Source organism: Dipodomys merriami, unplaced genomic scaffold (genome assembly GCF_024711535.1).
Source record: "Dipodomys merriami isolate MVZ:Mamm:240054 unplaced genomic scaffold, mDipMer1.0.p SCAF_72, whole genome shotgun sequence".
In the NCBI taxonomy this organism is placed as follows: domain Eukaryota; kingdom Metazoa; phylum Chordata; class Mammalia; order Rodentia; family Heteromyidae; genus Dipodomys; species Dipodomys merriami.
In genome coordinates, this window is record NW_027206313.1 from 979,832 (window position 1) to 1,001,493 (window position 21,662).

General features: G+C 44.7%; 1 protein-coding gene and 1 long non-coding RNA gene across 4 annotated transcripts; one reads left to right on the forward strand and one right to left on the reverse strand.

Annotated features, from left to right (window-relative positions):
- Positions 1-560: 560 nt before the first annotated feature.
- LOC138818175 (uncharacterized) lies at positions 561-2,798 on the forward strand. Of its 2 annotated transcripts, none has more exons than XR_011368999.1 (3): positions 561-702; positions 2,134-2,227; positions 2,660-2,798. It is a non-coding gene; the product is annotated as an uncharacterized lncRNA (long non-coding RNA). The 2 variants fall into 2 exon arrangements; XR_011369000.1 differs by having other exon boundaries at positions 561-691.
- Positions 878-20,200, reverse strand: LOC138818174 (flavin-containing monooxygenase 3). Of its 2 annotated transcripts, none has more exons than XM_070009119.1 (9): positions 20,116-20,200; positions 18,623-18,759; positions 12,226-12,414; positions 11,615-11,777; positions 10,900-11,042; positions 8,070-8,269; positions 5,503-5,858; positions 2,605-2,677; positions 878-1,894 (listed from the first exon to the last, which is right to left on the reverse strand). In XM_070009119.1, exons 2-9 carry the CDS (start codon positions 18,752-18,754, stop codon positions 1,552-1,554), a joined length of 1,599 nt encoding a protein of 532 aa, XP_069865220.1. In that variant the 5' UTR covers positions 18,755-18,759; positions 20,116-20,200; the 3' UTR covers positions 878-1,551. The 2 variants fall into 2 exon arrangements, with proteins under 2 accessions (XP_069865220.1, XP_069865221.1); XM_070009120.1 differs by having other exon boundaries at positions 18,623-18,818; positions 20,116-20,196.
- Positions 20,201-21,662: the final 1,462 nt, after the last annotated feature.

Here is a 21,662-nt window from a genome sequence, read left to right on the forward strand (position 1 = left end):
GCCTGGGCACTGTCCCTGAGCTTCTTTTGCTGAAGGCTAGCACTCTACCACTTGAGCCACAGTACCACGTCTGGCTTTTTCTGTGTATGTGGTGCTGAAGAATCGAACCCAGGGCTTCATGCATGCTAGGCCAGCACTCTACCACTGAGCCACCTGCCCAGCCCCAGGATCTCCATGTTTTTAAACCCACCAATCCTCTGCATCTTAATCTATGTGTATCCAAAGTAACCATTGATAGATGGTTTGCTCCTGCCACTTATTTTTTTAATTTTCAGATTGTCCTATGGGGTCCATGCTCTTTTTTTCCCCCTTTGTTGTCTTCTTTGGTGGTTAGAGTTGTTTCTGTTGTGGGATGCTTTTAGTCCTTTTTTATAATACATAAAATTGTGATAGATCTTGTTATGGCTACTATGAATAAATACCTCATACTTGTCTTGCGCACCTCACCTTCCGATTCCGCCTTTCTACACGCCAAACAATCTACTGCTTCTAGAATGCTTTTGTTCTCCCAGTAACGCACCCCCTGCAGAGCGGGGAGTGAGACGGGGACAGCCTCTGTGGCCCGGAGCTGCCTGACATCCTTCCAACTTGCCCAGCCATCTTGCCTTCCTTTTTTCCTTCCCTCAGAAACTATAATGAAAGCTTCTGGAGTAAGGAAGGCACTGCCGTGTGGGCAGAGACGAGACTGAGTGTGAGGCTTGGGTGGGTGAAGGGTGTGCTTGGATCGGTAGTTGTCTTGGGAGGAGCAGGTTCAGTTCTGGGAAGATAGTTATGGTAAGATTCAGCCAACACTGTTGGCTGGGGAGGCTGGCAGTCTCTTTTATCTGCTCTATACATTTAAAATCATAACTGTCAAACTTTTAATAAGAAAAGATAACAAGGGAAAAGTTTGGATTTATTCTGTTTCCTCAGAAGTTCAATTTACAGTGTAATATTAAATTCTGGGCACAATTTTAGCTACTATTGAAGTTTTAAAATGTCTTTCTATCCAACTCAAAGGCCATTGTTAATGCTGATGTGTTTCCTTTGCTGAGACACGTTAGTGATTTTTGTTTCCTTGTTGAGAGTTTAGGGAAAGTGCATGTTTTCAGAACTGGCAGGTCGGACGGTCTCTAGGTGAGGGAGTAGGAGGTACTGCCGGAACATGCCTTGTAAGGGAAATCTCCAGTAGCCGAACTCGCTCACAGAGGTCTTGAGAATATCATATTGTAAATATTCTGCCTACTGCCTACTTTATTTAGCAGTGTTTAAAGGAGAAAAGACATCATGTCTAAATGTTTCAGGAGATGATTTAAGTGAGACATAAAGAACACAATTCTGATTATGAAGTGTTAGTGGGACCTAAAGAGAATGATTAATGATTAATGATGAGCTTAGATCATGTGACTCTTGAGGAAGCTTCTTTAAAAGGCTAGAAACAACTCGGCTGCCCGGGTCAACATCTATGGTATATGAGCCAATGACCTTCATTAAGAAAGTAAGAGGTTTAAGTAGCAGCGTCCCTGCCTGGCTATGGACGGTAATTCCCAGAATCCCCAGAGGGAATAACGCTCAGCTCAACACCAGAAAAAGAGCAACTAGCAGAACAGGGAGAGCCAGGAGCCCGAGCGGCCTTGCGAACAGGCAGGGCTTCCAGGGCCCTCGAACGGCCCGCGTGGCCGTGGGTTTCAGTGTCCGGTCCCACTGGGTCAGGATGGCGTGCCTGGCGCCCGGCCACTTCCCTGGGCCCACCAGCCGAAACTGGTAGGGGCTGCAAGGGCCAAAGAAGACTTCCAGGGCCAGCCTGGGATCTGTGAGAAACAGCCACGGAACGCTGGGCTTTGCCCCGATGAAGGCGGCCAGCTCGTCCATGTACGTGATGTAGTCTGTCTGTATGGTCTCGCCTTTGCCAAACCTGGAGGAGGGAGAGGACGCACACTGTGAGGTCACCGTTCGCTCAGGGCCCGGGACAGAGACCCACTTCTGCTCTGTCAGTGACATGGGTTCAAGGTCGACGGAGGGAGGAGAGTATTACTGCCTGCGAATCCTCTACTCTGAACTGTTATCAAAGAAAGCTCTTTGGATCTTATGTGGAATTTCCACCACATTTCAGGGAATTGATAGAACTTTTTTTTTTTTAATCTCTGTTAACAGATGGATAAATTGTCCCTTGCTCAAGTCATGGCCGCTGAGCTCATCAGTGGGAGAGTAGAATCCAGTGTTCCGGATTTGTTGTGCGCTCACTGAGGCATGTTCACTACTGGCACTGTTTGAAGTCATGTTTGCATCTCAGGTTTCTGGGTAGAGAATAGAAAGTCTACCTTCACAGCTCCCCAACTCCTTTGCTGACTCGTCATCTCTGGGTCTCCTGTGATGTGTGTACTTGCAGGGGACACGGTGGGGTAAAGGTAATTCTGTAATCGAGACCCTAGTCCTTCTCTGTCCCCCGCATCGTGCACTCAGCAGGACTTCACGCAGTATCAGGTGCGGATATTTCTTGATGGCTGGATGTGACTCCTAGCTGTCACCCTAATGCCTTTATTTGGCCCAATTTTACACAAAAATGGAGCCAACTTCTGATTTTTCTATGCTAATCCTAGACTTCTACCACAAGGGTAGTCTTACCATTTGAGTTTTTTCCCCATTTTCTCATTAATATCATCCATCATATCTTTCACAGAAGGCAAAGTACAAGTTCCTGAAAAAGAAGGATGGACGTGAGGACAGTTAATACATTTGCGATAGTAATATCCTCTCACGCTTCTTTCCTAATGAGCAATAGCAATATTTTCAACTTTCGTCACTATCGGAAAAATAAAATCTTGAGCAAATAAACAAGTGATTATTTGGAGACAGATATACAATTCTATTTTTAATCTTCTCAGAATTGATACTTGTCACAGTTATAAAAAAAATGTTAGGTAAAATAACTTTGTACTGTGTTCTTAAAGCAGTTACCTGAAGTTTAGTATCCGTTTCGGGGATTCTATTCTACTCCATCATGTTTTAAAGACATTAATTTAATAAGTCATAACAAAATAAAAGGGAATTGGCAAGGTATTTTGAAGATTTGAGAGACGGTAAGAAAGAATTTTGCTTTGCCAGAGAAAGGAATTTCGAGAAGATAAGATGTAGGATTTATGAGCCTCGTGTTTGTCTATGGAGGGCCAATCATTCTTGGATGTGACGGAGACACATGAGGAGCCTCAAGATGGAAGAGACACTTTGAGGGTTGCTTCAGGATTTTAGGCTGATGTAGGTTTACAGAGATTTCTGAAACACAGACCCCAAAAACGTTTATGTGGCCAGAGATGCTTCAAACTTGTGATGATTTCTTTGGCATTCCCTTGGAGCCATTTTACGTGAGATTAGAACTTATAGCCAAGGTACGATTGCTCAAGTGACTTACATAATTCCCCGATTCCTGCAATCATTGGACAGCTTTTGTAGAGAAGGCCTAGTTCCAGATCCTGGAACCTATCTTTCCTTAGGCAGGAAAACAGTTTGAGAAGAAAAAGAATGTTGGCAATCGTCCACCAGCTGCTGCCATGCGCTGCTGTCTGTGATAGTTCCCCTTGGTCCTAGGACTCTGTTTTATTTTTACAAAGCTAGATTGTTTTGTTCTCTGTCCCATTTCTCCCAGGACTGCAGCTGCCTTGGACATTGATTAGTTATCAATTGCCTCGTTTCCTTTTCCAGAGCTGACAACACTTGTCCTCATGGACAGTGAGTGTCCCACCCTTTCATTCCAGTCTCCTTGGGCTCAAACCCTGGGGATCGGAACCCTGAGAGGGGTCCCCTGCTCCCCGCTTCCTGGCTGTGCCTCTCTGGCCAGCCTCCCCTCTGAGGTCTGCACATCTCTGCCTGGAGGAAGAAAAGGAGATTCAGGGAGACCACTATGTGCAGGACCATGCTGGTGCCCAGAACGTACACTGTCCGGGTCTGTGTTCCACCGTACAATGAGGAATCTTTAAAGCCCCAGCAAGTCAGAGTTGGAACTAGAAGCCTTAGACATGGCTTCCAAAGAGACCAAGCCTCTTCAGACTCTCTGATCCAGAAGGTTTATAACTTAAGGTTTAACTAAACTTTGTGCAATAAATTTAACATCTGTATTTTTTCTTTGATCCTGACCCTAGGTAGTCTTATGATCAATATCTGTCCGCAATTCACAGCTACACTGAAACGTCACAGTGAATCGGACTTCAGTGCCATTGCTGGAAGATGCTGTTTTTCTTGCCTCAGCCCAAGCAAATTTAGTGCTCCCTTTCCCTTTTCAGAATGTAAGAAGTCACTGTCTTGTATCTTATAGACTGACATGGACTATACCCAATACATTCCCATCCTGATTGTCCTTAGCTAATACATGGCAGGGAAGAAACATGTACCAGAAAAAAATCACAGAAAGCCTATTTTCAATGACTGTGGATATTGCAGTTGGCATCCAGTTGGCATCCTGGCTTGGCATTACTTTATCTTCTCAACTTTCAAACACTATAATTCTGCTCAGTTTTGTAATCACAATTTTACCAAGTTGTCTCACGTAGAAGATGGAAATGTCTGGTGCTTTGTAGTTCAAGGAATCATCTTGGACAGTTATCAGCACTAAGGAATTGTAAGTGGCAGAAAAGTGATAAAATCTCCCCTAATAATATCTCACTATTATATATGATAACCAGCATGACCTGCTATAAATTGCTTATAAAATATAACACCACCCTGCATCTTGCATATACATTTTCTAATTTGGGGAAGGGAAGGGAAATAACAAAATGCTGGACAAGGATACAGGTTGACCCGTTGTAACAATGAGACGTATAAGACACTATGTTGAAAACGAACTTTACAACTTTGGGGCTAGGGGAGGGGAGAGTCGGGAGGTGGGAGGGAAGGGATGGTAGAGGAAAACAAAGGAGGAGGTAACAATGCTCGATAGGAAATGGACTCATGACCTTACTCATGTAACTGTAACCCCTCTGAACAGCATCTTTACAATAACATACTAAAACATATATTAAAATTTAAAAAATAACAATATAACACCAAAGAATATAGAGTTATAGGTTCTCAAAACTGGATGGTTCTGTTTTTTCATAGTTACTGATTTTTAATATGTTTTTTACAGTTACAAGATAGGGTGTTGAGTGCATTTCCTATCCAGCACCCTCCCCTCCTCTGGTTTTCTCCTGCCTTCCCTTGGGGCAGGGCGGGTGCAGCTGGATGGGGGGAGGGGCGGGTGCAGCTGGTTGGGCCTCTTGGGGGGAGGGGCGGGTGCCGCTGGATGGGGGGAGGGGCGGGTGCAGCTGGATGGGGGGAGGGGCGGGTGCAGCTGGATGGGGGGAGGGGCGGGTGCAGCTGGATGGGGGGAGGGGCGGGTGCAGCTGGATGGGGGGAGGGGCGGGTGCAGCTGGATGGGCCTCTTGCAAGAGGACTGTTGCTTCACCCAGGCTCAGGCAGCCTCCTCACGAGCCCCCTGGGCTCAGGCAGCCTCCTCACGAGCCCCCTGGGCCAGCGGCCTGTTCTCACCTTTGATTACTTGCGCTGCCCAGCGGGCCTGGAGGTCTGTGGTGGGGATGGCAGCCCCCAGAGACTGAACAAGGCCAATCACAGCCATCGTGGCCTTCTCTAGCTGAGGCGGGAAGATGCCTTTAAACAAGGTGATCTCATTGTTTCTGCTTTGGAGGATGGACTCGCCAAGAAACGGGTAGGCATTGCTGTAGCCTGTAGCAAAGATGACACCGTCGATGGCCTCAAACACGGTCCCGTCTTCAAATACAGCCGAGGTCTCCGTGAACTCCTTCACGTTGGGCTTCACAGACACAGTACCACACAGGATGCGGGCTGGGAGCTCATCATTGAACACAGGCTCTTTCCTCAGGGCTCTGTGTGGACGAGAGTGAGAATGATTACAACACTGTCTAATTGATATATACATATAATATATATATATATATATATATGCAGATTATTAAGGAAGGAAAAAGCTACCAAGATGTTTCTCAGTGAGCCACAGAGTATCACCAGTCAAACTGGAAACACAACTGATGCGTGTGAACATGGTGAGCATCATTTGTCCTTTCTCTGTTTTCTCTAACTTTTCTCTCTCCTGTCATTGGGCTCCTTCCACATTAAACACCCATGCCTAGTCCCTTATGAAAGCCAAACTCAGGAAAAATCCTAACATAAGAATATCCTGTAGTTGAGTATTTTTTTTCTTTGCGCTCTTTCACCTGTAAGCATCTAGATCCTCTGGACCTTACTTTTCTCATACTTAACCTGCTCATAGTGATATGATGAATTTTGCAGTCCCCAGCCAATACTGAGTCCTTAAGAATGCTATCTGCTATTCTTGATAAACTATACTCCCGTAATATGCTAAACCTAAATAGGAGGAAGAAAGTGAGAGGCGGGAAGCTCGGTCTGGGCTCACGGAGGGGTGAAGTGTGTCTCCATGCCTGTAACAGCACCCGCAGGTGACGGGAGGCGTACCCAGCAACTGCAGAAGGCCCCAAGGTTCTGGTCCTTCAAGCTACATCCAGAGTCTGTCCGCTTCTGCTTCTAAAAGTTTTATTTTTCTTGCTGAGTAGTTGTACAAAGGACTTGCCACTCACCGAAGTAGTATCTGAATCTGAATCTGATCATTCTCTCCCAGCCCTCCAGCCTCACCCCTTCCCTCAAGTTTTGTAGAATATTCCTCGAATTTGATACCCACATTTCCCCCCTCCCTCCTCTGCTGGCTGATTGCTACTGATCTGAGTCCAAACAACTCACCTCTGCCATCTGGAATTTTGACAATACTTTTAAAAGTTACTGTTGCTGTTGTTTTAATTTCTACTCATTCCCTGGGTCCCTACACTCAAGGACGACATGGCGGCCACAGCAGCTTAGAGAGATCACCCATACCGCTTCCATGTCCGGGCATCTGTGGCTTCTTACTGCTTCTAGAGTAGAAGCAAGCCTCCTGGCAACGTTCACCAGGCCCAGCACTGCCTAGCTGTTTTCCCGCCTCTGAGGTATCTGTTTTCCGCCTGCTGCTTGCCTCGGGTCTCTTTTCCAGAGAGAGAGCCCCTTGGCAGTCACACTAGCCATGCCCTTGAAGAGAGGATGGCTTCCCTCGGTTCCCTGGAAACCCTTCCCCAGACGCCCCTCCTCCCCCCAGGCCTTTGCTCTGAGGACTGCTGAAAACTGTCCTGATGATGACTTGCTGCCTTTCCTGCCTGTCTCCTCCCAGCACCCCCCCCACACACACACCCCTTAGACCTTCCGCCTTCTTCAGTAGTCTTTCCTGCTTAGATCATAGGTTCCATGGGGATGTCTGCTTGTTTCCTTATTGCTCTGCCTACAGAACCTAACATATAATGAGCAATGGAACTAATATTTGTTGAGTTAATGATTGCACTCAGAAGGAAAAAGTTGGGATCTTTATCTCATATCCTAGTCATTTCTTACAGAGTGGGCGTAGGGGGAGATAGAGGAGAAAGGGAAAAGGAAACTAAAGACACAGGCTTGTAGCAGTGGTGGTTCAGCACCAGGATGATGAGACTCTTGCTTTGCTTAATTCAACCTGGCAATGCATTAATGGGAGGGGGCAGAAAAATGCCCGAAGAACTAGGGGCTCTGGAATACACAGGTCTTGATTTGCTTTGAATGTAGCTTCTTTCTAGATGTGGGATTTTGGCAAAGTTACTAACTACATTGACCCTCAGTTTTCTCATCTCTAAAACAAGTGTTCGAATTGAGCCCTCTTCATAGTTGTGAGCAAAAAGTGAGGTCACAGTGTTCAGAGTCTTGGTAGACGCCGGACAGAGGCTGTGCGACCCATGACGTGCGTCAGACAGGTTTGCTACTGTTGCTCTGCGTCTAATTGCTGAGCTATTAGATAATATTCCACTCTGCTGAGGTGTTTTATGACTTTCCACCTGTGCAACTTGGGAGGACGTGCAGAAATCACCTCTAATATTTGTAGTTCTGTATCCTTTGATACAGGAGAGGCGATTACTACACAGAGACTTTGCTTTAGGATTGCACTCAAGCTAAGGTCGCTGACATGGAGATGAGCACCAGCAGGCTTAGCCTGTTGGGCTCTGCCTTACCCATTCAAAGGCATCAAGCCATAGTTCTCGTGTTTGTATCTTGCATTCATCTGTCTCATGTACCACCAGTCGGAGATGGCTGTTGGCAAGTTGTTCTTGAGGAAGGTTTGAAATCGCGTGATCGTCACCATGTCCCAAGGAAAGCCGTTGTCCCAGACGCGGCTCATCACCCATGATCCACTTCTGGAGCTGATGATGACCTTCAGAAACACCAATTCCACCGTGAAAGGGGTGACTGCTCACACTGGATGCCGGAAGAGGCTCCTCACACCCACCCCCTTCAGGAAGGGGCTGATCACCCCGGCTCTTGGGAGCGTTGCCATTGTGAGGTCCAGGGGAGAGGAGAGAAGAAGAAAGGAGAGAGGAAGGGTGGGTGAGTGCAGTCGTACGGCTCAGTGTACACAGGTGACAATGTTAGCACACACGCATGCGCGTGTGCATGGGGGTGGAGTCGGGCGGATGGAGGAAAATGACAGAAGCGCTGGCACTGGTCAGGATGTGCTGTACTCACACAGTGGCCGTGCATCGAGACCCCTTAGCACAACTACATGGAAGGTTAGTTAAGACAAGACAAATAATTAAAGAGAAACGTCGTTTGGGTGGAAGAGCTGAGCATTTCTCAAAGCCTTGAGCCCTTTTCTGGGTGCTGCGGACCTCCCAGGCTCAGACTCTTGCTCCACTCAGAATAATTCCAAAGAACGTTTTCAGTGTAAGGCTAAAGGACGCTTCCTTCTCCTCCTGTAGAGCATGGATGCCGACAGGATAGGGGACTGACCACTTACTCTAGTCATCTTCCTTTAGTGGTTATCTTACTATGGCTATCTGCAAAGACTTGACTCTGATCTCCTTCAGTTCTCTAATAGCGTTTCCTCACTTCTAACACAGGAGGGAATCAGACCCTCATGCATCTCACTTGCGTGAGGACTCAACGTGAATGTGGGCAACGCAGCTAACCCTGCCTAGCCTGGAGCATGTGTTCAATCAACGCCCATTCCCTTCCTCTCTGCTATAAGACATAGTTTTTCAGCGTTTCTTTATGTTTTCTTTTTTAAAAAAACAAATTTAAATAGAATATATTTGTGTATAAGGGAAGCTAGCTAAATAAGAAAGGACTGAAGTGCCAATTAATTAACCTCAAAGTCTTAGACACTAGTCTTCTTGCTTCTAACAAGTTTTCATCGTATCCTTACTTGGTACAAGGAGTATTTACGTGATTTATCTTTCTTTATAGAGAATCCAAATTCTTTAGCCTGTTACCAAGGGCCTTACACAGATTTTGTAAGCTGACATCAATCTTTCTTTCCTGACTCTGATTTTGGAATCAGAAAAATCTGAATCTCAGTTCTCTAACATTTCTCTGGCTCAAATGTTAATTCCCTGTCTGATTTTCAAGAAAACAGTTGGCATTTCAGTCCCTCGGTTATCACTTCTATAGAATGAACATAATAAAATGAATTGCTTTCTCCTCATCATCGAAGGAGCTTATTTATATTGAGGTAGTTGAGAAAAGTATTAATGCATTTTACAAATTGTTCTTATGAAGAACATGCACTTCAACTATGCAGTGCTGGTTCATACCTTCATGCTTTGCTGATACCGTTTTCCCTTCACAGACAGCTTGGGCCCTTCCTCACCTTTATGATTTATAGTTACCTTTTAAAGACTGGCTCAGTTTCCCCTTTGTGAGGCGTGGGTCTATAATCATTTAGACATTTGGTGTCTGAATTGCTTTCATTTATTCTTTATTCCAATAATAGCTCAAATACTACTGTGACGCATTACCCTAACTCTTAAGGGTATGTTTAATATATGTATATATATATATGTATATATGCATCAATATTTAAATTTCTTAACTAGATCTCACTTCTTCCTGAGAGACTGGAGTTTCTTTGTGTGTCTCCCTATCGAGTATGATGTATTGACAGAGTAACAGGAATACCTTTTCCTATCGTGTGTCCTAGCATCTCCTTTGTTTCCATTGCACGTAACATCATGGCATGAAGTTGGACATGCATTGGGGATGCCCAGGAGACCTGCTGAGGGTGAGCTGTGCATCAATGGGCGCAGCATCTGGAAACACGATTCCTAAAGTTTGACTTCTGAGCAGTCAACCTCTAAAGAATCTTCCAAAGCTCTAAAGGTCCTGCACTGCCTCTCTAGCCTTCTCAGCCTCTCTACATTTCTCAGCCTATCTAGCCTTCTCAGCTACTCTGGCCTTCTCAGCCTCTCTACATCTCTCAGCTTCTCGTCATCTCTCAGCCTCTCTACATTTCTCAGCCTCTCTGGCCTTCTAAGTTCTCATCTCCTCACTCTCAACCCTACTGAGCTGCAACCGAAAAGCCCTCTTTTAGTTTTTGCAGACACTAGGCTTCTTACTTTAAGACCAGCTGCCTGGAGCCATCTCCTGATACTGTGCCTATCTTAGCGTATGGTTTGCAGCCTACATGCCAACCATCAGCTCCAATGTGAAAAGTAGAAAGACTTCTACTACCCACACGCTTTCAACAAATACTCATAGAATGGATGTCTGCACAAATGAGTTAGTATGTGGATTTACACATGACTGCTTAAGTCAAGTTTAAACGGGAACAAAGTAGGTTCCATTTTATCTGTCTGATGGGTGAGTAACCCGAGACTCAGAGCAACTGAAAACTTGCTGCTGGCTCTCAAAATCGAAACCATAACCTTTGAAGGTCCAGAGCAGACTGTTGGAAGACAACAGTCCCACGTAGTTACCTCGTCCCACCCCATCGCATGTGACACCTGGCCAATGCAAACACCCTTCTGTTGCCTGAAGATTGTCTACTGGGGATGTGCGGTGCCGCACCTGCTCGGCGGTGTGGCTGAGTTCGGTGGCAATGTCACAGCCCGAGTTCCCCAGACCGATCACCAGGACTCGCTTCCCCCTCCACACGCCTGGCTCCTTGTAGTCCCTGCTGTGGATGCATTTGCCCTTAAAACGTTGCAGTCCTGAGAGAAAAGAAGGAAGGGCGTGCATTGGCTGGATTTCCATTAAGAAAGCCCACCACATTTCAGAGATGGGCTTGTGGCTGAGTCACATAAATAAGGAAATTAACACCTCAAATAGCTAACGGTATGACAGAAATGTGTTTGAATTTACATGACATACTTTAAAAAAGACAGGGCCATGATTTGGTATGGTTTAAATACATTCTCAAAAGGATATGTTCTAGAAGCTTGGTTCCCAGTATGGATGGATGGATGGATGGATGGATGGATGGATGGATAGATAGATAGATAGATAGATAACTGTATAGTTATCTATCTATCTATATAGTTATATAGATATATCATGTAATCCCCCCTTTCCATCCATGCTGATACCCTGTCCGTTTTTTCTACCATGTTGAAATACAGCCAGGGTGCACTGAGAAAGGCAAGCTCCCCATAAGTGCAAGCCAAATAAATCTCTTTATAACATACCCAGCCTTGGTGTCTATTATAGTAACATGAAAGAGACTAATTCAGACATCATCAATATATGCATTCTTGTCAGACACCAGCCTAAGTTTAAGCCACACCTGGAAAGGACTCCTTTGGTAGGTTAGGGTAAACGTGATGCCCAGAACAGATCATTACAGCATCAAAGACAGATGATTCTTTTTTGCCATCCTTTTCAGTGGTAACGTCCCATTGGCCAGTAATTGAGAAATCATCACGTTTACTTATTCTGGTTACAAATGTCTAAGAGAAATAAAGAAAGAAAACTGGGCTGATAGGTCCATTTGGCTTAAGAAAAAGAATTCATTAGTAAGGTACATTTTTACCTATTCATAATTACCTTTAAATAAATAAAAGCATTAACTTATACACTATAATATATTATAGCATATATAATTGTAAGTAATGATGTACATCATATGATATGATATATAATATGCTATAATATAATTATATGATATGTTATATATAGTGTATATTATAATTCTCTAAATCTTGGATTAGAGAAGCCACACTTAAAATGTGAGCAAATTATGTAACTGTAACTCCTCTGTACAGTATTTTTACAATAAAACCATATTAAAAATGTGAGCAAATAAGAATGGGACACTGGAAAGGAAGATTAGGAATAGTGGAACAGACACGATTCTCCTCACTGACATGCCAACTGCGTGTGTTGATGGCGTCTTACCTCAAATCGTATGTATTTCAGAAGGTTCTTCTCTCTGGCAAAGGTAGTGATATATTCCTGGAGCTTACTATTGTGCATGAAGTTGGGGAAGTCATCCGGATATGGGAAGTCAGGAAAACACATCATCTCTTTGGAGGAGTTGGTGAAGACTGATTGGTAAATGCTAGCTCTGCCCTCTTCTGCATGGTCCTGGGGTGAACAGGTTCAGATGGAAGAACTTGTGAATGAGGGCATCGTTTCTGCTCAGGACCAGTGCCAAGTGGTAAATGACTGAGGGGCTTTTATGCACACCAAAGACATACATCAATTAATTTCACTCAAACAATTGATGCTTATCTGCGTAGCTTGTCAAGGGAGTTTAGAATATAAAATAACATGCTTTTTTCCTGAGAGAAAACAATTTCTTTCTGTTTTTAGAGTATTGGAACTTGAGTGAGGGCCTCTTGATTATGCTCTACCAGTTGGCTTTTGATTCCAGTCCTTTTGTTTTTAGGTTGTTTTCAGATAGGGTCTCACATAGCTGGGATTATAGGTGTGCATTTCCATCCCTGGCCTAGTAAACCATTTCCTCATGTCCTTTTCAGAAATATGCCATTAGGACCCTTTAATCCCCCCCCCCACCTCAGACAGTTAAATATGTGAAGGATATGTCCTACAGCTCACCTTTGTGTGATTTCCATGTATCATTTCGGAAACATTTCTGGTCAATTTATAAACGCAAATAATGAGAGATGGTTGCCAGCTACTTCTAGGATTTGCAAATGTGTCAGTATTAAAACTTAATTTAAGCTTAAAATGAGGCTTAGGATTTCTGTCAGAACACGGATGAACAAACACAACAGTGATGCTCACTAGACACTGTATGGAAAATGAGCTGGGTGTCTTGTGTCTGGGGACGGGAGGGAAAGTCTGGGAGAGAGTGACGGAAGGGGAGACGTGGAAAGGAAGCGTACTCATTACTCATGTAACTGTGACCCTCGGTGTGTCAACTCCACAATAAAAAAAGTCATATAACCAATTTGAACCAAGCACATTAAATTTTTAAGTATTGCCACCTTTTGGACATTTATGCAGATAACAAAATTACGACTTCCAGAAATGTAAAAATCCATGACTTGGTTATATATAGTAACTCCAGGAAGCTATGGAATGATGCTAATAAAATTGTACAGGAGATAGTAAGTGATCAGAAAAAAGAAAAAAGGGAAGGGAGCCGAGGGCTTTAAAAACATACACGTAGCTTCTCCTCTCAGAAAATTTGCTTTCGGTGATGAGGAACTTTGAATACTCTCCAAATAATCCGAAGGTTCAACCAAGTTTGGCCGTCACGGTGTGCAGCAAAAGAAACAGAAGAAGCTAATGAAGAAGCTAACGCGGTGCAGTTACTGTGCAGAAGCACATCTTTGGACAAGTCTGTTGAGGCTGTGAGCTCGTCAGTGCAGATGATGAGGAGAGGGCCAGGTTGGTGTGGACGCCTGTAATCTCCGAGGAAGGGAGGGTTCTTTGAGCCATAGAGCAAGCTCAAGGCCATCTCAACTATGAAGCAAGATTGTCTCAAAAAAACTTTTTTTTTCTTAACAAAAAAACTGGTGAAAAGACTAGAAGATATCGAATGGGCAGAAATCTCGTTGGGCAGGGATGACATTGTTCAGAGCTGTTAGGCACACACATGACGTGCCCGATTGAAACTCCTCTGTGCCACTATTTAAAGATATTAAAAATATAAAAAAAAGATTTCAGAGGAGAAACAAGCCATCTGGTTAGACGCACAATGAAGAAGATGAATGGTAATGCAGCTTTCTTGAATTGCCAAGATCCCTCCTGACAAGACCGCAAGTCTGGGTGAAGTGTCTTTCGTAACCACCCCTCGGCCGCAATCCATTGACCTGCCTGGATCTCAGCCTGATGGCCATGGTGCAAGACCAGACCGCAGGCCCACCACTCCAAGAGCCTCATTTGGGTTTATGAAACTCCAAGCGGTCAGCACGCCCAGGATACAGAGTTTTCGTGCAGAATCAGGGTAGTTTCGTCATGGCAAAGCCCACTGTGGTTGCAGCTCGATCGTGACAAAGCAGTACCGGGGCATGAGCTTCTTGGTTTGTTTTAGAAAGCCATGGGAAACAGAACTCGACCACGCATCTTCAGTCTGTACACTTAAGAAGGGAGCTGAAGGCATTGGTAGCTTTTAGTGAGTTTAGGAAGTGTGGCAGGAATGCCATCGATACAGGAGGGAGGGGTGTGAAGGAACGAATTGGTACAGATGGAGCATCTCACTTTGGGAGCTCCACCATGACACAAGTGGGAAATTCCACAGCTGGCATCCCAGGCCGGGTCACCTGCAGCCACACTGTCACTACTGTATAAAGCTCCCCTCAGACTGCGAGGAAAACATAAACAAGCTTTATGCGTAGACTTGGATTTCATCGCCAAGATATCGCCTTATGTGACATAAATATTCCAAAATCTGAAAACCACTGGCCCTACCTACTGCACATAACACTCAACTTGTAGATAGAAAAATCCAGAGAAAGCAAAAAAAAAAAAAGATAGGCAGAAAGCCTTCGTTCATAAAATCTCATGCCCAAATCTGTCATTTACTGGTTCATTGTTTATGTTGCTGCTGAGAAAGGAAGACATCTGGTCTCCATCTTCCACTTCCTCAGAAAGCACTTTGATCTGTGAGCAAAGGCGGGAAACGTCCTTCTCTTTCAACCAGGGTTGAAGTAAGAACTAGATGGACACAAGGAAATCCTGTAGGAAATAGCTACAAAATATAAAGTAACTTCCCCCTAGTTTGTGACATGTCCAAACAAAGATCTCAGTGAGAGCTAACAGGAATGGAAAGAATGTAGAAACTAAAGGTCCTGGCAGTACATTATAAAGCAATGTACTCTTCTAACACATCACACAATGTGAATACTAAGTCCGTGACTGCACATCCCAGTTCTGTTTGAGAAACACTGCCCTTCCCAATGGTCATTTGTGAACTATCGTCTCCCTCTTGCTGGAGACACGTTTAAGGACACTGGGAATAACCCAGTGTTAATTTCTTGTGGCTGCGGTGATAAGTTGCTTGGAATTGAGAGCCTAAGACCGGGAATGTGTTCTCCCTTGCCTATGGAAGCCAGGTGTTGGAACTCAGAACGACGCCCCGTCGAAGGCAGCCGCCAGGTTCATTCCCAGAGGCTCTGTGCGGAGAATCTGTTCCTTGCTTCTCTAGCTTCCGATGAATGTCAGCCTTTGCTTGGTTTTTGTTTTCTCTTTTGAGCCATTGAGATGTTGGTGTTCTTTGGCTTCTGGTTCCATCATCCACTTTGAGAGTCATAGCACGGCATCTTCAAATCCCTTTTGTTCTGATACAATCATCACATCATGTCCTCTTTTTACCCCTCTTTTAAATCTCCATCTGCTTCCTTCTTATAAAGGGATGTATTATGGACAAGCTGGCTAATCCAAGATAGTGTCTTCCTCTCAGGATTTTAAAGTAAATCACAGCTAAGGACATCTTTGGTTTCCTACAGGGTGGCTCATGCAGTTTCCGGGGCTTAGGGAGTGGTTAATGGATACACACATGCGTGTCTCCTGGGCAGAGTCCTCATTTTGCTTTTAGTTTTGTGTTTGTGTGCTGGTACTGGGACTTGAAATCAGGGTTTTGCACTCTCACAGATGACTCTCCACCACGTGAACCATGTCACCAGTCCAACATTCTGTTGGTTAATTGGCGATGGAGTCTTGAAGACTTTTCTGCTTGGGCTAGCTTTGAACCATGATCCTCTCATAGCTAGGATTACAGGTATGAGCCACCAGCCTCAGATGAGTCTGTATTATAAATATCCACTGTCAAATTGGCATCAGAAAACGATGAAGCTTGCAACTCTCACTAAGTATGCAGTGTTGTAAGACTGAGCCAATACCTGAAGGTTTCAATTAAATACTTTTTGGCAACATTTTATTGTACAAATCTTTGAGTTACTGTGGGGGTAGGTAGTCCGATACACATAGATAGCACACAGTGATCAGATCAAAATAGTGAAAATGTTCATCTTCTTAAACTTTTCAAAACCATTTAATTAATACATAATACATAATAATTGTACTTGTCTGGGGGTATAGAGTGATATTTCAAATTTCAGTACGTACCTACAAATCAAGATAATGAAGCCTCCCATCTCCTTCCCGTCACTTTGTGTTTGGAGACTTCCAGCTCCTCTTCTAGTTACTTATGAAATATATGTTGTTATTCTAGAACACTGGCACTTCTTCCTTCTGCTTAGTTGCATTTGAGTTCCTATTCTCTAACCTACTACCTACTCCTCTCCCAATCATCCACTTTCTGCTCTCTAGTAATTACTCTTACAGATCTTAAATACTCACGTGTGAGAGAGCGCATTCAGAATTTGTCTGTCTGTGTCTGTGTCTGGTTAACAGAATAGCCTCCAATACAATCCCATCTATGTTTGCTACAAATGATGGAATATTATTCTTTTTCAAGGTTCAATGATATTCCATTATGAATATATTTGTTGGCTATTTCAATTTCTCCTTTTAAGACACGTATATTCATTAACCTTTTCTAACTGGGTATTTTTGGTTATTGAGTCTTTGAAGTTCCGAATACATTATGGATACGAATCCCTTAGTAGATGCGTAGTCTGCAGTTTTTATTTCCTGTTCTGTGAATTGTGGCTGCACTCTGTAGCTTTCCTCTGCGCAGCAGATTCATTTCACATAATCCCATCTTTGTGTTTTTTGTTTGTATTTCCCGAGCTTCGAAGTCCTAGGGACAAAAGCAACAACTCTGCGGCTCAGCCAGGAGCTTCCTCCCGCATAGTTGAGTATGCGCTTTTCCTGGGCAACACTAGACCCATTTATGGCTCCCTCCAGCCTCCAGCCTCCAGGGGTTTCCTGTGAGGCAGCTGTCACCGCAGGAGGCAGCAGGACTCGCCAGGTCTCAGAGGTTATAAAAGTCACCCGAGACAATGCCGGCACTTCTCTCCTGTGAGGAGGGGTCTTGCTGGCCCCTTTATTGTCAATACATCTTCTTTGTTCTTTGTACCTGGATGTCTACGTGGTTTTCTGGCAAAGTTTACTCTAACACTGCCTATGCTTGAAATATTTCCCCTGTATTTTCTTCTAGTAGTTTGAACTGGTCTTCTATTAGCAGCTCCAGGTCTTACATTTATGTCTTTGATCCGTTATAAATTTATTTTTGTACAGGGTGAAAGAGATAGGGGTCAAGTTCCATCTTCTGCATGTAAATATCCGGTTTTCTCATACCACTTACTCAAGAGGCAGTGTTTCTTTCAGAAACTTGCCAGGTGACTGTGAAAGAAACTGGGAATAGCTGCAAAAATAAAGCCAATCCCAGCGCTGGTGGCTATGCCTGTAATCCTAGCTACTCCTGAGGCCGAGGTCTGAAGACTATGATTCATACCCCAGGTTATTTTATCTCCAATTAACCACCAACAAGTCAAAAGTGGGGGTGTAGCTCAAGTGGTAGAGTGAAAAAGCAAAGGATAGCACCTTGTCCCTGAATTGAAGTTCTAGTAGTGGCAAACAAATAACAAAATCAAGCCAAAACAAACCTTGGGAATAAATTTAGTCAAGGACCCGTAGGGGCTACTACAGTGGGTATGATCCAACTTCCATCAAAGAGATCTGACTCCAAAAATAAAGAGGCCTCTTGTGTTCACAGATGGGAGGAATGAATGTTAATATGTTCACTCCAGCAATCCCCATTAAAACAACAGCATTCATTACAAAACCGGGAAGAAATTCTAAATTCATGTGGAAACACCAGGGACCCTTGAAGAGCCTCTGCAAAATGTAACAAAATCGATAAAGGTAGATGACTTTAAAATGTGCCACCAAGCTTGAGTAATCGAAGTTGGATGGTACTGCCACAAAAGTAGACAGACCAGATGGAAGAGAGTCCAGAGTCCAGAAATAACTCTGCGCGTTTGTCACCTGATGACAAAAATGCAGAATAAAATAAAATAAACCCGTAATACCACCACCACCACCACCAACAACAACACATCTGAAACTTCAAAGCCTTTGGTCTGAGTCAGCAAGAGGACCTTGTCAAAGTCACGACTTCGGAGTGAGTGACTCCTGTCCCTTTATTATAGGCAATGGCTCTGATCTGCGGCAGCTCTTGGCAATGATTCTTCAGAGGTGTACTTTGTTCACTGGGATTTTTTGAAGCCAGCCTGTGCCTGCATGCACATTTAACTTGCAGGGAGGTTGGTTTTCAACCAGCTCCTGATGTTCTACAGTGTGGATTTCAACTCAAGGAGGGGTCATGGCTGCCGGGCAGCAGGTGGGCGCCAGGCCCAGGGAGCCTGCTTTCCCGCTGCCCCCTCCCTCCCCGTGGGCCCCAGAGCTGCCTACTCACTGAGAACTTCCACAGGCCCCCGACGTCCGCGCTCCTCTCGAAGCAGGTGGGCTCCAGACCCTCCTCCAGGCAGCTCCTGATGGAGGCCAGGCCGCTGACGCCGGCTCCCACGATGGCCACCCGCTTGCCCATGTTGCCTGTGCAAAGGCCCAGAGAGCATTTCCAGCAGCAGTCTTGCCCACACTTTAATTTGAGACTGATTTTGGGTTAGAGAAGAGTGTCCCGTCGTACCCAAGGAAAAGAACATTAATTCAGTACTCAAATTACATGTTGCATGCTGCTGATACGTAAAGAGAATATTTTCTCCCCTCCCCAAAATGGACCATTTTGTTTTCACTTAGCCCTCTAAGAGATTCACAGGAGCCCTCTACCCTACCTCCCCACCCCGCACCGTGCATGTTTGAGCATACAAATGGAAATGTGTATACATAAAGAATGGCTCCTCCAGTCTCTTTGAGGACTGGCTTCAGAATGAAAATCTGAAGATGCTTAAGTTTCCCTTATGCCTTCTATTTGCATCTAATCCAAGCGCATCTACCTTTAATTTTTAAAAATGTTTTTTTGGTGGTACCAGAGTTTGAACTCAGGACCTTGTACTTGTTAGCTAAGCACTCCACCACTTGAACCGCGCCCTGGCCCTTTGTGTCTCGTTGTCTGTTTCTCACGTCGCGTCTTGTGTTTTGCTAGAGCTGGCCTGGAGCCGTGGTCCTCTTCCCCTCACTCCTGCCTCCCTGTGGCTCTAAGTGTGTGCCAGCACGACTGGCATGGTTTTTGAGATAGAGTTTCACTCACTTTTCCTGGACTGGCCTCAGACCGTGATCCTCTCATTTCTGCCTTCTGTGTAGGCCTGGTTCTCCTGTACTTTAAGTCGCCTCTAGATCACTTATAGTTCCTAATGTAATATAAATGCTATGTAAACAGTCATTCACTATATTATTTAGACAGTAAGGGCAAGAAAAATGTTGTGTGCATTCAGTGCAGATTGAACCTTTGGAGGCCGAATCGTATTTTCCATTCGTGATTGATCCACAGATTCTGAGGGCTACCTCCACACACACACACATATCTCTATATATACTCTGCCTGACATAATATTATGAATATTTCTATTTCAGTATGCCTGGTAGTCATTTCCTTTCTTTTGTTAATAGAAGTAAAACCATTGCCTTAAAGCAATTTTTCCCATTTCCTAGTATTTTCTTGGTCCTGAGACTGCTTTTAGCATCTACTACTACTACTCTATTTTTTTTTAAAGATAAAGTCACAAAGCAATGAAAGAAAGAGATTAAGAAGGGGAGACAAGAAGGGAAGGAGAGAGCAGCAGACAGAAAGAGGTACTTGTGTGCTGAGAATCATTGTCTATGAAAAGTTCCTAAATTACATGTTATTCCCATTCCAGCCACATTAATAGGAAAAACATCACATTCTCTTCTTACCATCCCACCTCCTCTTTCCTCTTAGCCTGCAAATGTCACTCTTGTTTGGAATCCTACCTTTTCTTCACCTTTCTTTATTCTGAGTGCCCAGGCTGAATCTTGAAGGAGGTTTGAAAGAAAAAGGTGCTCTACTGAGTCCACATTTGAAAGGATTATTGCAAAAAGGGAGGAGCTGTTCTTAAAGAGGTAGCCATTTCTTAGCCCTCTAAGGAAAGAACACACCCCGGTAGGAGGTGGGGCTAAGGGCCAGATCTCACCTTCTCCCAGCTCCTCCTCTCCATTGGTCCCAATGAACACGGTCTGCTGTTACACTGGTCCACCCACTCCTGAGAGCCAGGCAGTGTCTGGAGGTGACACTGTGGTTCTTCTCCATTATTCTACTGTGCTGTTTCAAAGCAGGAACAGGGACACTCATGGAGATGGCCACATCCAGATGCAGAGATGGTTTGCCATGACAGGGCTTGGTGGTCTGAATCAACACAGGGAACCATGACTCCCCCACCAGGAACAACCTCCCCCCCCCCGGCTTTAAAAGGGGCAAAGAAACCCAAGACCTTTCACAACCCCTCCCGCAGCTACTGTCACGAGACCGGCTGGGACACAGCCTTGCCCCGGTGACGGTGAACACTAAGGTCCTGTAGTCTTAAAGAAGGCAATGAAACATTTAAACAACTAACTAGTATGGAGACAACCAGAGTGTCCATCCATGATGAGTGGATAAGGAAAGTCTCCCTCACACACATCCACACACGCCTTAACCACAAAGAAGAACAGTCATGTCATTTGCAGGAAAATAGATGGAACTGGAGATCATCATGTCCAGTCACATAAAAAGAAACAAAAAGAGCTTAGGCAATACTGATAAAGAAAGTTGGAGAAAACCTGGGTCACACAGTTGTTTGGCAGGCAGTTGTGCAATGAGATCAGCAGTTTGTCCCACTTTCTTTTAACCCCTAAAATCCCAGGTGGCCCCATGTACTCTGCAGTCAGCATGCTGTTCATAGGGCTTAGAGGAAGCCAGCGACGGCCTGTGCATGCTTCTCGGTAAACGTGCTCTTGTAGGGTGAGGCCTAGGAACCAGCCCAGGAGATCACATGGACTAAGTCACATCGTGTAGCACCCCGATTTCCCAACAAGACACCCCAACACCCCGTCAATTAGGCTAGGAGTCTTTATTGCCGCCGCCACTGCCCTCACCCTACCAACACAGTAAAGACCAGCAATAAAGTCACATCGCTCAGGTTATTAAAGGCAAGGTCCCTGGGGAGGGGGCACCACTCGCAGGGGTCTTCAGTGATCTACAAAGAAGCAAGTTACAGAAGCACAGCTGGCAGGTAGGGATTATAGATGGCGATGACCATTCCAGTCATTCCGATAACCAAGGCCCCGAGTCAGAGGGCAAAGTCCTTATCCCAGAGCTTCCACCAAAGCAGCAAGTGAGTGAAACAGCGATTGCGGTCTCCATACAAAAAGAAGTATGTCCTCAAAGCAAAGACCCCATTCCAAACTTCTCACCAATCACACCCCAAATCAGACAACCGTCCAGGTTTCCTGGCTCTTTCTGAGTTTCACTGTTATATACCAAATTCCAGTAACCTGGTGAT

What these genes read in the sequence shown, in the direction of transcription:
- LOC138818174 (XM_070009119.1), bottom strand. Translation starts at nt 18,754, where the DNA reads ATGGGCAAGCGGGTGGCCATCGTGGGAGCCGGCGTCAGCGGCCTGGCC. An exon ending in TGAAATACATACGATTTGAG is followed by an intron (nt 11,778 to 12,225) that starts GTAAGACGCCAT and finishes TATTTCTCTTAG; the next exon opens with ACATTTGTAACCAGAATAAG. An exon ending in GGCTTGATGCCTTTGAATGG is followed by an intron (nt 5,859 to 8,069) that starts GTAAGGCAGAGC and finishes TCGTCCACACAG; the next exon opens with AGCCCTGAGGAAAGAGCCTG.